The 15,608-nt window shown below is 38.2% G+C and overlaps 2 protein-coding genes across 6 annotated transcripts; both read right to left on the bottom strand.

Annotated features, from left to right (window-relative positions):
- Positions 1–1,559: 1,559 nt before the first annotated feature.
- Positions 1,560–10,122, bottom strand: LOC146576241 (immunoglobulin lambda-1 light chain-like). Of its 3 annotated transcripts, none has more exons than XM_085271345.1 (4): positions 10,050–10,122; positions 9,626–9,951; positions 2,780–2,813; positions 1,560–2,028 (listed from the first exon to the last, which is right to left on the bottom strand). In XM_085271345.1, the coding sequence occupies exons 1-4, from the start codon at positions 10,084–10,086 to the stop codon at positions 1,706–1,708; spliced, it is 720 nt and encodes a 239-aa protein (XP_085127471.1). In that variant the 5' UTR covers positions 10,087–10,122; the 3' UTR covers positions 1,560–1,705. The 3 variants fall into 3 exon arrangements, with proteins under 3 accessions (XP_085127471.1, XP_085127469.1, XP_085127470.1); XM_085271343.1 differs by lacking the exons at positions 9,626–9,951; positions 10,050–10,122 and adding exons at positions 7,732–8,057; positions 8,139–9,515; XM_085271344.1 differs by lacking the exons at positions 9,626–9,951; positions 10,050–10,122 and adding exons at positions 5,860–6,182; positions 6,266–6,435.
- LOC146576240 (uncharacterized) lies at positions 9,826–13,829 on the bottom strand. Of its 3 annotated transcripts, XM_085271347.1 has the most exons (5): positions 13,747–13,829; positions 13,409–13,511; positions 13,171–13,300; positions 12,160–12,443; positions 9,826–9,951 (listed from the first exon to the last, which is right to left on the bottom strand). In XM_085271347.1, the coding sequence occupies exons 2-4, from the start codon at positions 13,509–13,511 to the stop codon at positions 12,164–12,166; spliced, it is 513 nt and encodes a 170-aa protein (XP_085127473.1). In that variant the 5' UTR covers positions 13,747–13,829; the 3' UTR covers positions 9,826–9,951; positions 12,160–12,163. The 3 variants fall into 3 exon arrangements, with proteins under 3 accessions (XP_085127473.1, XP_085127472.1, XP_085127474.1); XM_085271346.1 differs by lacking the exon at positions 9,826–9,951 and having other exon boundaries at positions 11,752–12,443; XM_085271348.1 differs by lacking the exon at positions 9,826–9,951 and having other exon boundaries at positions 11,752–12,443; positions 13,171–13,297.
- Between the last annotated feature and the right edge of the window lie 1,779 nt (positions 13,830–15,608).

Raw genomic sequence — 15,608 nt, 5'->3', positions numbered from 1 at the left:
GTGCTTTATTTACCGAGTCACCCTATCCCAAAGTCTTTCTGTGGAGATTGCTGTTCTAAAGATGAGGAATTTCCCAGAATATACAGAAGACACAAACCGATGTGCAGCAAAAACCTTTAATTTAAATTATTTACAAATTATTTCTGCTGATCTACTAGTATTTTCCCGCACAGTCATCTCTAGGGTTTACATAGTCATATGGGCCCAAAAAAAGTAAATATCCAGTAAGTGTCAGTTCTCTGGAATAAAAATGCCTTGTTGATGCCAGAAGTCAAAGGAGACTGCTTCAAGCTGATAGGAAGGTAACAGTAACTCTGTCAACAACTTTTTACAGACAAGATACTCAGAAGAGCATCACTGAAAAGACACACATCAAACCTTGAAGCAAATGAGATACAGCAGCAGGCACTGATCTGGTGTCACTCCTGTCAGTTAACAACAGGAAACTGTGTCTACATCTCACACAGATGATTCATCTGATTCATATTTCCTCTAATAAGCCTCCACAGATCAAAATATAATGAAGCTTTAAGTTAATTTGAAGCAAAACCACAATGCAGTAGTTCACAGTGATTTATGAGGGGCCGTACAAGCCAAAATTCATGTGCATGGAAGAAGAATATATGTATGTGAGAGTGAAAGTATGAATTTTGGCTTGTACGGCCCCTCATAGTGATTCCTTTATATCAACTACTTATTACCTCAATGCTTTTAAATAAAATCACACTCTTCAGTGGCTGAGACTGATTGGACAATGCCTCCCCCTTGTGGGGAAAATATATTCATTTTACAATGCTATTTATTTTTTACACATTTATTTTCTTTCTTATTTACTTACCAACTTATTTATTTGACTTTCAGCATCAGTGACTTTAACTTTTGACTCTTATATTATCTGAAAAGTTATTTATCATTTAACATCTTTGAGCCTTCACACTGACAATATATATATATATATATATATATATATATATATATATATATATATATATATATACATATATATATATATATACATTTTTTTTTTCATGGTCTATTATTTTATCATCACAAAGGATTTCTCCTTTTTTAGTAGATGAGCCAGGTTTAAAAGCAACAGTGGTTATTTGTAAAATAATGAAAAGGTTCACTTTTTTTTTTTTCCCAGTCAGGGACAGTCCCCTCTCACTTAGGACTTGATTTGCATAATACTCTAAATTCAGAGAAGAAGCCTCCAGGTGCATCCTGGAAGACAGAGGGGGAGGTGTAGATAGTTTCAGTTACTACTCATTTTGGAGGGGGGGGGGGGGGGTTCTTTTCAAACCACTTTTATTGCAGGAAACTTAAACCAGAATGTAAAATATTAATTATCTTTTCAGGCACTCCAATTCTCTATATATGATCAGAGAATTTTTTTACTTTTGTTTTTTGAGGTGGAAGTTTGGAGACTAACATGAAGCTATGATAACCTCCCCACAAGTAAAGAACTTATGGACATGCACACACTAGCACATGGACATACAGAAGAGTTGAGGAAATTCAAACTGGCAGAAGAAGAAAATGCTACATTGCCTCCAATGTTCACTTGCAATATTTTTTATTAACATTTTGCAGAATAAATGCATAGCAAACATTAACTGCTAGTATTTTCTTACATGTACACAGGCACAAAAAAATACCAAAAGGATTGAAGAGCAGACTTTAAATGCTGATTCTGACCCGTCTGCTAGTCAGTGCTACAGGCTGATTTGCTGATGGTTTTCTCTGAAGTCTGTGAGCCCAAAGACACTTTACATGTATAAACCTTATCCATGTTCCAGTCTGATGTCTGGATGGTCAGAGAGCTGCTGATCTGGTAAGTCTGGTCTGGTCTCTGAACAGCAGTGCTGGTAGAGATCCCACTGCTCACTGGACTCCCAGCAGCCAACCAGCTCACATCTGCAAAAGACACAGACTGACTGGACAGACAGACCAGAGAAGCTGTGTCGGACTGGAGCTCAGCACTGGACGGAGGGAAGACTGTCAGGACAGGAGGAGGGAGGCTGGAGCCTGAAAATGCATGAAAACCATTTTTAAAAAACAACAACAACAACAATAAAATGAATAAATAAAAACTGGATCAATATAAAGTAATGTATGAAAAAATACTATACTTTAACTCCCAAAATAGCTAAAATAACTTCTCCAAAATACATAAAGGCTATGTCTTAAAACATCATCATCAGGCCTGAGATATTGGATGAAGATGATATTTATCATAAAATAAACAATTGGCATAAAAGACAATGACATCTGCAAAAGAGGAAGGAATAGTCATCTAAAGCAGAACAAAAAACTAGATTTTTTTTTAAATCAGAAAATTGTTGTTTTTTTTCACACAGATGAAAAAATAATACCAACTATGACAAACTGCAGACAAAATGGGTTTAATTCTAAAACCAAGCAACACTAAGGTTAAGGTCAGATTGTTCAATTATAGTCAGTTTTCCACCTTTGGTCAAATGTTTGTTGAGAGAACATGGAATAATTTCCAGAAAATATTATTTAAAAAATGTTTTCTGAGAGGCAGATAATACAAACCTTTTTTTAAGAATAATCAAGTTCAATATCTGTGTCTGTGCACTAATGAAGAACTTAAGTCACATTACAACGTGTGATCAACTCTGTAGCTTGCAGACTGCATGAAACAGCAAAAAAAAGTCTAAAGAAAAATCTAAGTATATGAGAAATGAGAAAATTAGAGAATCTAAGCATAAACACAAAATACCTCCTGTTTCATGATCAGTTTAAAAGTACTTACTTGTCACAATCAGCTTGGTGCCTTGTCCGAATACCACAGTGATTCAGTTTGTATACATGGCTGTACAAAAACCTCCTGACTGTCACTGATGAGGGGAGAGGAACTGAAACATCCAATTGAGACCAACTTTCACTGTCAGTGTCGCTTCCCCATATATTGTTGATCAAATGCTAATCTGATGTTGATGAAGAAAAATATAGATATAATAAAAATACAGCACAAAGTAGGGATGGGACTTGATAAGAATTTAGTGAGTTAGTGATTATCAATATTATTTATCAATTCGATTCTTTATTGAGTCTCACTGAATTCTCACTGGCTTTGCTTCTAGAGTCACCAACATCACTGAAAAGCATATTAAATACATTACATTCATGAAAATTATTTGCACGCTGTGTGGTCAAACATTTGAACTTGTTAGAGGTATTTCCCCTCTTTGCTGTGATCATTGTTGGGTTATTACTCAAAAAAAGTAATGTTTTATACATTACTCATTACTATTCTTAAAGATAATGCACAAATAATGCACATGACTGAATTATTCCCAGTATAAAGTAATTCTCTACACTAGTTACATTACTTTTGCGTTTCTCCATGAAATGGCCTGAAATTCATTGTCTCATAATTGCTAGTGAACAATATAAACCTGAGGCTAGACTGTAGTCCCATACACCAACAGAAATCCATATCCTACGGAGAACACACACGTGATTTTTCTCTTAGTGTTTAGGTGTGAACTCAAAGCCATCAGCACAGCAGTCGTCACTGTGATTCTAGTTTAGAAACATGAACAGGTAGAAAAGGAGGCTGCAGTCTGACTGCTCATCACTGCTTTTTCAAATTCAAATTCAAATTCAAATTCAAATTTTATTTGTCACGTACACAGTCATACACAGTACGATATGTAGTGAAATGCTTGGACAACTGCTCGTGACCTAAAGAAAACAAAAAAGGAAAAGGCTATGAATAAGATAGGAAATAAATATGAAAAATTAAAAAGGGTAAATTTAACTAGGAAGGAATAAAATATAAATTAAGGTTAAAAATGAAATAACTGTACAACACAAATTAGAATGAAGGGTAAATTTAACTGGGAAGAATAAGATAAAATATATAAATTAGAGTTGAAAATAAAATAACTGTACAACAAAATACACAATATAGAACTATATAAGAATGTATGAAGAAATCTAAATATAAATAAATATATACACAATAACAGCAGCTGTACAAGTATTAACCGGAAATGAAGAATATAGTGACCAGTGTTGTGCAAAAACAATGTCCAGAAAGTCCAGTGTGTGTGTAAGAACTGTATGTGTGGGTCAGTACTGTGTGGTGGTGTGATTGAGAGACCGTATCGCCTGCGGGAAGAAGCTCCTCCTCAGTCTCTCTGTGTTGGTCTTCAGGGAGCGGAATCGCTTTCCTGACCTCAGCAGAGAGAACAGTCTGTTGTTGGGATGGCTGAGGTCCTTCACGATCTTCCTGGCCTTGGTCCAGCACCGCCTGCTGTAGATTGAGTGCAGGTCAGGGAGCTCGGAGCGGATGGTGCGCTCAGCTGACCGCACAACCCTCTCTAGAGCTCGTCTGTCCTGCATGGTGCTGTTCCCGAACCAGGTTAAGATGTTTCCCGCCAGGATGCTCTCTATGGTGCACGAGTAAAAGTTCCTGAGCACCTTGGAGGGCAGTTGGAAGTCTCTCAAGCGTCTGAGGTGGTAGAGACGCTGTCGGGCCTTTTTCACCACAGTGTTGATGTGACAGGACCATGACCATGAACTCCGAGGTATTTGAAGCTGTCCACTCTCTCCACTGGGCACTCGTTGATGCCGGGGGTCTGGTAGTTCCTCTCCTGCTTAGTGCTGAAGTCCACTATCAGCTCCTTTGTCTTACTGACGTTTAGAAGGAGGTTGTTCCTCTGGCACCAGTTCTCCAGATTCCTAATCTCCTTCAGGTAGGCCGTCTCGTTGTTATCAGAGATCAGGCCCACCACGACGGTGTCGTCAGCAAACTTGATGATGGTGGTGGAGCTGGTAGTGGCCACACAGTCATATGTGTACAAAGAGTACAGCAGGGGGCTCAGAACACACCCCTGGGGGGCTCCAGTGCTGAGAGTGGTGGAGGCTGAGACATGTCCGCCCATCCTTACTGCCTGTGGTCTGCCAGTTAGGAAGTTGGAGATCCACTGACACATAGATGAGCTGAGTCCCAGATGCTCCAGCTTGGTGGTGAGTGTGGAGGGAATTATGGTGTTAAATGCAGAGCTGTAGTCTATGAAGAGCATTTTAACATAATTCCCCCTTCTAGTGTCCAAGTGAGTGAGTGATGTGTGGAGGAGATGAGAGATGGCATCGTCTGTGGAACGATTTGGACGGTAAGCGAACTGTAGTGGGTCCAGTGTGTCTGGTAGTGAAGAAATGATGAAGTCTCTGACCAGGCGTTCAAAGCACTTCGGCTTCCACTTTTATTACCTGTTGAAGTTTAGAGTCTGGCTGCTGGGCTGGGGTCAGCATTTACACAGCTTTAACCTCAATATTTTAAATGCACAGTACAACAACAAATTAACAAAAAAAAAGTCAAAGTCAAAAAAATGTAATGATTTCAAATGGTTAGAATTTATTTTTAAAATCTGTAGAGTCTCTCATTTAGTTTTTTGTCACAGTGTTGATATTCTTCCTTTAAAACAACACATGATATAAAGAGGTGTTCCTAAAAACACACACAACGGAAATATTTGCTTCTATTTTATTTATGTCTGTATGTCTTAATCAGAGCCATCCCATGTCTGACAGAAATACCAAGCATCAGCATTTATGGCTGATGCTTGGCTCTGGGTTCTCTCTGGGGAGAACGTCAACAGAATGTATGCTGTCAAAGTCATGTGGTAATAGAAGGTTAGATAGTTAATCGAATTGAGAGTCCCTTGATTAAAATAAAGTAATTTATTGTTTATTAACACATTATCTGTCGTTAGTGAGTTGGTTTCAAAAAGTTTCAAAAGTGTCTTTGTTATCAGGATGTGTAAATCTCAAAAAGCAGAAGTAACAGTGAGGTTTTTGTCATGATGTAAATCACTGTGATACATGCTCTTTGGCAGAGTCATCCCATGTCTGACAGTAATAGACTGCAGAGTCTCCCTCCTCCACATTGCTGATGATCAAACGATAATCTGATGTTGACTGATGAGTGGATGTGAATTTTGGAGAGGAGAACCCAGAGCCATAGGTTGGAGATGTATTTCCATGATAAAACCTCAGCACATACTGAGGAACTCCTCCTGGAATCTGTTTATACCACCGAGCAGCACTGTTAGTAACAGTCCCCAGGTTACAGTCCATGGTGGCTGTCTCTCCTTTGCTCACTGATAGCACAGTTTTCTGTGTAACCACTGTCACACCACTCACACCTGCAAACAACAAGAAGACACGGAGTCAAGAGAAACACACTGACATTAGTATATATGTGTGCAATATAAGTCAAAGTGTTTACATGTTAGAGCAGTGATGAGAGCACAGAGAGTCACCAGCATGTTATCGGTGTGAGCTGAGAATGCACTTCTAATTTGTAACTTTAAAGTGGCTGTACTGCTTCTGTAGGATGAAGAGAGGAGGTGCTGAAGGAGCCTTTTAATACGACTAACAGGAGGAGGAGCTTAAAAATACATATGTATATTTCTCATCTTGACTTGACTTGATAATGTGAAGTCTCTTCTTTTTTTTAATTTTTACAATCTTTTCATGTCCTTCATGATGATTTTGCAGTGTTTTAACTTGATCCCTTTTCAGAATTTAAAGATAGATTTAAGTTTCTCAACAAGTGATATCAAGTAGATAATTTAAACAAAAATTAAACAGTACCTTAAACAAAAAGTGAGGATTACTTAGTGTAATACTTATAAAAGCTGAAAATAGTTTGATGTTTTTCAGATCTCATGAAAGTTGTTGTGTATCTCAGGTTTTTGTCACAGTCTGAGTCACTGTTCGTGTTAACTTACAGAGTCATCCCATTTCTGACAGAAATACTTAGCAGAAAGTAGAAATGCCATCTGCCTCCAACCACTAATGTAATCCCATTACATGTTTTGTTCGAGATTTAATGATTTGAGATGAGTAATGTTGGATTTTTTTAAAACTGTAATGTCTCTAATTTAGGGTTTTTTTTCACAGCCTCAATCAATGTGATTAAGCTTCATCTGTGCATAAGTCTGCAGTGGACATCAGATTCTTTACATGCTAGAACTTTGATGAGAGTGCAGAGAATCACCAGCCAGTTGTCAGTGTGAGATGAGAGCAGATTTGTAACTTCAAACAATATTGGACTGTTTTTATAGGCTAAAGAGAGAATGAGCATGAGGTGTCATTTAAGATTACCAAAAGGTGGACGAGCTGTGGATAAAGATTATTTTGCTCTCTTTTCATCTTGTCTAGCTTTATAAGTAATTGTATCAGCTATATAACCTACTTGCACAGGCATCTACTATTCATTGGGACATTATGAATTCTTGATGGTTTTCACAAAGACACTTCACCCAGTCTGATGTTTGGATGGTCAGACAGACCAGAGAGGCTTTGTTGGACTGGAGCTCAGCACTGCATGGAGGGAAGACTGTCAGGACAGGAAGAGGGAGGCTGAAGTCTGAAAATACACGAAGGACATGATCCAAAAACATACAGAATCAATTCAGTAAAAAACTGAAATATACAGCATAAGACTGAGTCAGTACAGAAATTTATTTCTGAAGAAAAAAAACCAAAGGCTATCCCTGAATATAATTAAAATGTGTACAGATACAATAATGTCATATAATCTGAACAACTTGTAGAGGATGGACGTGTCTGATGATTTGTGTTTTTATTGGCAGCTGCTGACAAACAGTCTAAATGACACGTCAAAGACTCTAAAAGCAGAAGTACTTTGTACAGAGGTTTTTGTCACAGTGTAAATCACTGTGATACGCTCTCCTTAGCAGAGTTATCCCATGTTCCACAGTAATACACAGCAGAGTCTCCTGCTTCTGCTCGCTTAATGATAAACTGATAATCAATGTTTGATGAGGCTTTAGAGTTAAATCGGTCTGAGGAGAATCCTGTTCCAAAGCTGGGTGAACTGTGCTCATGATAAAATCTCAGAATATACTGAGGAGTAGAACCAGGGACCTGTTTGTACCAGCCGACATAATAGCTTTCAGGTCTCTGAATGTTGCATTTGAGCAGAACCTCCTGTCCTGGAGAAACTGTGTGGACAGGTGGTGTCTGGGTCAACACTTTTGCAGCATCCACACCTGTCAGAGAAAAAAATTGCAGTAAGTCTGTTTTTAACTCTCAAAGTGCAGTCTATAAAATAAACCAGAAGATTATCTTACATGCTAAAGCAACAATAATAGTAGAGATGGTCCCCAGCATGTTGAAAGTACGGTGTATTCTCTTTGCTGTCCAGCTGAGAGGTAAACTGAGCAATGAAGAGAGGCTGAGACGTTTAATAACTAAGGAGTGGAGGAGGAGGAGTTTCAATACTGAAAACTGTACTATTACAACTCAACTAGAAATTAGGGTTTTACACCAAACTCAAAATTATTTTAAATGTCATAAATGTTTACTTTTAGGATAAGTCTACTAAATATGTTTTCAGTTTATAGCAATGTTATTTTTATTTATGAATATATTTAAATTCAGGACATATTTTGTTGGGATTAATCTCCTGTTAAGTTAAATAACAAAGTGTGTGTAGTCAGGTGAATCTATACATTCTATGTGGTTGTTTTATTTGCAAATAAGAAAGTTTTTGTAATTTTTTGCCACTTCTATTTTCACATAATCTTTGGATCTGTTTAAAAAGCAGGAATACAAAACTGATTTATTGTTGAACATAAACGTTACGTAAAAATAGCTACAACAGCTTAATCCAAGGATCTATATTAGGAGATGTTTTATAGTATCTAAATTCAGATCAGCCACACAAAAAAATTCTGCTGCAAACTGGATTCTTTAACATTAAAATGCACCTTAAACAGTCATTTCATCGCAGCTCAGACTTTTATGTGTACTAGCCATTTAAAAATTAGGATTAAGTAGTAATGGCAAATAAATGTTAAAAAATCAACATTTTTCATATCAAATGTTTGTATGACAACAACAGAGCTGCGAAAGTTGTACAGCTGAACATTGTTTACTGCTTCTTATATAATAAATAAAGTTATTCTTGGACAAAACCAAAGCAGTATTCAGTTAATTCCCTGAATTACTAAAGTATAGTGAAATACAACATTTCCAGTCAGGGGCAGTTACATCTCCTTTTAGAAAGACCTTAACTCTCTTTTACAACTTTCCTGACGTTATAAATTAGATGCTCAGACCTGCAGGTGCATTCTGGGAAAAAGAGAAGGAGGAGTAGAGAGGTGATGCTTTACTAACAGAGTGTGAAGGCTGCAGGTTTAAAATAAGCATTTTAAACCAGTGACACTCATGCCTTTAACTGTCCCAGGTCTACAAATGTGACACAGCACAACATTTTATTTATTCTAACTACAGTAAAGTTAAATGTCAAGTTAAAGTCATTGAACCCTTTTGTTTTATTTTAACATGTTTGGTAATCAGTAAACAGCAAAATCAATGTGCAAGAAGATTTTAAATACTCATTTTGGTCCTCTGTTATTGAGTAGGATATTCTGATATTCTTGATATTTTTCTCTGAAGTCTCCTAGCCCAAAGACACTTGATATATGTTAACCTTATCTATGATCCAGTTGGATGTCTAGCAGACACATAGTCATTGTTAACAAAATGTTAAAGCCTCTGAAAGCAGAAGTATTCTGTACAGAGGTTTTTGTCACAGTGTAAATCACTGTGATACGCTCTCCTGAGCAGAGCTGTCCCATGTGCTACAGTAATACACAGCAGAGTCTCCTGCTTCGGCTTGCTTGATGATTAACTGATAATCAATGTTTGATGAGGCTTTAGAATTAAATCGGTCTGAGGAGAATCCTGTTCCAAAGTCGGGTGAACTGTGGCTATGATAAAATCTCAGAATATACTGAGGAGTAGAACCAGGGACCTGTTTGTACCAGCTGACATAATTGCTTTCATCTCTCTGAACATTGCATTTGAGCAGAACCTCGTCTCCTGGAGAAACTGTGTGGACAGGTGGTGTCTGGGTCAACACTTTTGCAGCATCCACACCTGTCAGAGAAAAAAAGAATGTTTAAATTAATTAATATTTAAATAAAGTTTTATGTTTCTAAATACAGACTATAAAATGAACCAGTAGCCGCTCTTACATGCTAGAGCAATAAGAGTACAGAAGGTTCTCAGCATGTTGAAAGTATAGCGTATTCTCTTTACTGTCCAGGTGAGAGGTGAGCTGAACTGAATAATGAAAAGAGACTGAGGACTATATAGAGTAAGCAGAGGAGGAGGGGCTTCAATACTAAAAACCTTTTTGATCACAACTCAACTCTAAGAATTTGCATATTTAGATCAAAATCTAACTTATTTCAAATATTGTAAATGTTTGAGTTTTTTTTTTACAATAAATCTAAATGTGTTTTCATTTTAGACCTGTTTTATTTTATATATGTATATATTTGAATTCAGGATATACTGTTGATCCAATTTGTTGGAATTAAGATTCTGTTAACAGCACAATTCTGTCATTGCTATTATTTGTTCTGCTAATCAAGGTGAATACCAAAGGTTGGGTGAATGAAAAACAGTCAAGGTGTTTCAGCAGGCAATAAGCAGACATATGTACATCGTTATATAATATCATTAATCACATGGGCAGGGTTTTGAAAGCTAGCATCCTGCTCATATTGCAGGGTATATTCACTGGGCAGCACGGTGGCACAGTGGTTAGCACTGTTGCCATACAGCAAGTTTGCGTGGGTGCTCTGATATCCTCGTGTTGGTGTTGTTCCCAGACCATCATGAAAATGTTGTTCCAGGATCAACATTACAAGTGACCAATCAGAATGTTGTGACGTCATACTTTTGCGACTTCGGGAAAAACCGGCATAAAACAAAAAACTGTACTTAAGCTGCGTGAAACCGCCTCTGTCCGCCGATCAACAGACCCTGACCCTAACCCTAACCGTAACCCTTTAATAAACAGTAAGCAGAATTGATATTGTCCTTGCAACATTGGAATTTCATAAATGCACGAATGGCTTGCCACGCAAAAGAATAACGTCACAACAATGTGATTGGTCACTTGCAATGTTGAACCTGGAACAACATTTTCATGATGGTCTGGGAACAACACCAACACGAGGATATCAGATCATCCGCTCCCACTTCCTCCCACCGTCCAAAGACATGCAGTTAGTGTGAATATGCAAGTGGTTGTCTGTGTCTCTATGTGTTAGCCCTGTGACAGACTGGCCTGTCTAGGGTGTACCCTGCCTCTTGCCCTATGACAGCTGGGATAGGCTCCAGCGACAAGAAAGGAGAAATGGATGGATAGTCACTGTTTTTCTTTTCTTTTTGAACCCCTTTGATAAACATGCTCCTTTGAATATCTGCCCAGTAGTTTATTGGTCAGTCAAATACCACCACAGACTTGTGTAAAAGGACGTATGACCACCGATGCGTCTGGCTGTTAGAAATTTGGGGGAATGACCTGTGAATAAGCAAGAACTTTTGACAGGAAACTAAGCCGAGCAGTGTTTGTTGTAGGCCTGTAACTTTTTTGTATATTTTGCCTCCAGAGTTTGAACATTGTGATCTTCATCTTATTTTATTGTTTAACAAGTAGTTCTTTGAAGTAATCCTGTAGCTCTGCAGTTCTGTTCTTTCCTGGTTGAAGTGATCAGTGGTTCATAAGTTCTTCTCCGAAGGTAGTTACTCCACCTGAAAGTTTCCGTGTTTCAAGAGGTGCAGTATTTTGCATAGCAGCACTGCTACTGTTGCTGTCATTATGAAGCGATAACACATTGTAAAATACTATCTGTAAAAATAAATGCTCCAAGTACACTCAAGGAGTTGCACTGAATCTATAATTTAATAAGTATTTGGATAAACAAATCAAATACAAACCAATGGCTTGCAATGCTAATTAAAGTAATAAAAAAATCATAATGAGGTAATATATAACACTCCTTAACTACATGTTTAGCCATTTATTTGACTTTAAGTCCAGCCCGTTGATGCATCCAAAAAACAGCATATAGTGAAGATAATTTGATAAATGCTGCCACCTTGTGGTTTATTGTGATTTTGTAACAGCAGGTGGCTATAGTTTGCTTTAATAAAGTTTAATTAAAGCCATTTTATTTAGCTTTTTTGACCATACTCATCAAAGAAATAGTATAAAACAATCCTCTTCTTCTGAAAAATATATAAACATTTATTTTCAACAAATCTGCATTTATACCAAACAAAAAAGCCCACATGTTTAAGATCTCTGCGGTCCTCTCCTCCTTGCCCTTCTCAGTGTTGGGCTAGTGATTATCCTACTTTCAGGACCCCTCATCTGTGCACGCAGAGGAGACCTAAGACCAAAGCTCGGTTGGAGCCTATGTACGGGCCGCTGAGGCAGGGCGTATCTGCCGTCCTTGAGCTCATCCACGAAAGCCTCCATTCTGTCGAGCTTTGTGGTAAACTTTCCCAGCTCATCCTTTAAAGTGTTAAACTGCCGGTAGAGGTCTCCCAGAGCATCTGAAAGAGGTTGGATCCTGGACATAAAAGAGGACATGTGGAAAAGTAAATGGTTTCAGTATCAGAATGACCATTCAAAGAACTTTGGCACTGTAAGTTCATGAAACAGGAACCTTGTTTATTGGCAAAACATAACTAAGAAGAGAACCAAGTCTAATTGGCAGCATAAACAGGAAAGTCACGACATGCTGTTAAGTGGAAACAGCCTCACTGTCGACGGAAAACATCAGGATAGCAGACGTAAAGGTCGGAAGTCCCCTGAAAAAAATGAAAGTGCAAAACATAGCAGAGCTTTGGCCCAGTAGAGATGGGCTGACCTTAGATGTTTACTGGGAAAAGTTCTGGTGAACTGTGATCCTAAGTGTTGCAATCACAGTTCAGAATCGAATCACCAGATGAAATGTTCACTGACTTGGAGTAATGTCTGCCAGAGCATGATGAAACACTCACTATTGTATTTTGGCACAGTAAGTACACTGAGGTCATTTACAAAGCAGAGCTGGCCTCGTGTGAACAACAGCAATCATTGATCGCTTTACTGGCACTGACAATTCATGTGCAGCACAGAGCAGATTACATAAGTCTTTATTTCAACAAACCCTGAGGACGAGTCAAATGTTCACTGACATCACCGAGCGTTGTTTTTCCTGGACGTTTGACGTTACTCTTACTTAACATTTAGACTCGTCTGTCTGCTATCATTGCTGTGTACATCCAGTTTAATCAGAAGCTGATATAACTCACCTGTTATATTCAGGAAGGACTGAAGCGTGGTCATTGATCAGCAAGTCTTTCACTTGGGTCAGAATAGCAAATTTCCAGTTGTCCAGCACCTGAGTCAGGTTTGAGCAAGTCTTGGCACTAGTCTGTACTGCTGAACACAGAGTTTAACCGTATAAACAAACAAGTCATTATTCACTCCAAGTTTTAGAAACACAACCTCAGTGGTCAAAGGTCACATTACTAAAAATCATTTTCAGACCTTTAGGTTCCCAGCGTGATGTCTCCTGTTTCGATTTCTGAGCTCCACACGCTGAGATCATGCACAGCATAATGAGAGCCAACTTCATCCTCGTCGTTCTCATCTAACAAACACAATAATATAGGCTGTGGGTGCTGCTGAGGAGCAAGCTCACCGAAAAGTGCTGCCAAGCCACGTTACAAAAATACTAAACAGTCTTTCGGTTGAAGAAAAGCTGATGAGAAATTAGTTCAGTCATAAGTTCATCTTTTCTTCACCTTTTTTAAGCTATAAAAAATTGTTTAGTTTTGTTCCAAAATGAGCAAGAAAGTAAATTTAAATTTGGGTTTTTACGCTACCTTTTTTGCAAAGAAGTGCCAGGGGTCTTCTCAGATCAGAGTACCAGAACAAACTCTCTGTACTGTATGATCCTACAGCAGTGACACACTGAGAAAACATGAGTTGTGCAGAACTCTCTTATAACTCTTTCCCCAAACTCCCGGAGCAATTTCCCCACCTGATCCCATCCACGTCACTGATTCAGGGCGGTGACATCCTCAGTTCTTTTAGCATGTGTGCACACTGCAGCATTCACGTGCACAAAAAACAAAATCTCCCTAAATCCACTCGCACACATATGCGTCCCACTCTTGCATCATCTCTCATATCTTATAGACTGTGCATCTTCTAAAATAACCATAATAGGAGGTCCTGATCATTTCTGATGCCCCATCTCTGCTCCACATGTCTTTTAGGTTGTGTGGGTGGCATGTGACAACTGTGCTCCCCGTAGGCTCCAATCCAGAGAAGGTGTTTGATGTAGAAGTATGGCTCCAGGATAACATTCTTATTGCCTACTGTAATACAATCTGCTCAACATCTGGGCTACGACAAATCCAGCCAGCAACACTTTAACCGTCAAGGGTGATCAAAACCTGGTGAGCTGCACTCACTTAATGCAAATGGGACAATAAAAAACACACATTCAACCATATTAATAGAAAAAAGGAGAATATCCAAAACCATCTCAGAATTAGAAAATGGGTTAGAGTCCCAGATTAACTTTAAAATAGCAATTAAAGAGAAAATTATGCAGCCCTGAAGATATTTCTTAACACCTCAGCTGCCTTAATTTCTAACTTTACTAAGCTACTGTGTGATTTACTGCATTAGTTCACTCAGTCTGATGTGAGCCAACCTTAATAAATCTACATAACTGTGGAAGTGGGTTTAGATTTGATGTGCAGTGATGCAACACATGACATGTAGTTTCATGGCTAAGACGGATTTCATACTCTGGATAGTTTTCCACAGGCAAGTGCACCCAGTCTATAACCTATATAGTCTTCAAACAGCTATTTATCTTTCTACTTCTTCTTCTTCTACTCAAAAACCAGCAGCTTCAGGTCATATGAAAATATTGGACAACATTAGTGCTTTTTTCCTGTCCCAGATTTTTTAAATAAAATTCCAGCTTTGATTTATTTCAGATCAGAGTTCCTCATTCTGTTTGAAAGATGTGCCGCTGGGTATGCTGATGTCTGCAGATGTCTGCAGATAGTTGTGCTGATATATGAGCGGAGGTGCACCCATCACTGCTGAAAAGGAATGTAACAGGGCAGCGCTCCCTGCCATCTGCAACACCTTTACAGACAGTATACAAAACTGTATATGCAGTAGGTGGGATGAACATCACGTCACACGGACCATACATCTTCAGCGCTGACAGGCAGGAACTAAATACTTTTTAAATCTCCATCCTCCCAAAAGATTTAAAAGGAAACAGGAAGATTTGTTTAATAATGACTAGATGACATCCAACTTTTTTTTTTCTGCCAACAATCAGTCACGATAAATATATTTTCTTATTTGAACGTAGGCTCATAATTTATAACTAAATGAAAAACCATTTTTTGATAGTGGTTATTTGTCTGCTGACCCTAACAAGCTGGAGTTCATTTTCCCCAGTGAGATTTTCCATGACCTGAGAAACCACAGGGCCAACAGTGAAAGTTGCCTAATGTGCAACGAGGGAAAAACTATTCAGATCTTTTATTTCTTTCTTCATTTTTAAAGTAGGTTTTATGGGATTTAAATTATAGAAATAAAAGTATATAAGACAATATTCTGCTTTTTTTCATCTTTTTGTGCAGCGTCATCAACTATTCAGCAGTGGTACACCTGCTAAATATACATAGCAGCATTAAAATAGTTACCTGTG

Source organism: Mchenga conophoros, linkage group LG4, assembly GCF_057382185.1.
Source record: "Mchenga conophoros isolate Kocher_MC1m ecotype Shallow Benthic linkage group LG4, M_conophoros_male_GT1.1, whole genome shotgun sequence".
Taxonomy (NCBI): Eukaryota; Metazoa; Chordata; class Actinopteri; order Cichliformes; family Cichlidae; genus Mchenga; species Mchenga conophoros.
This window is presented reverse-complemented; position numbering and strand designations above follow the sequence as displayed.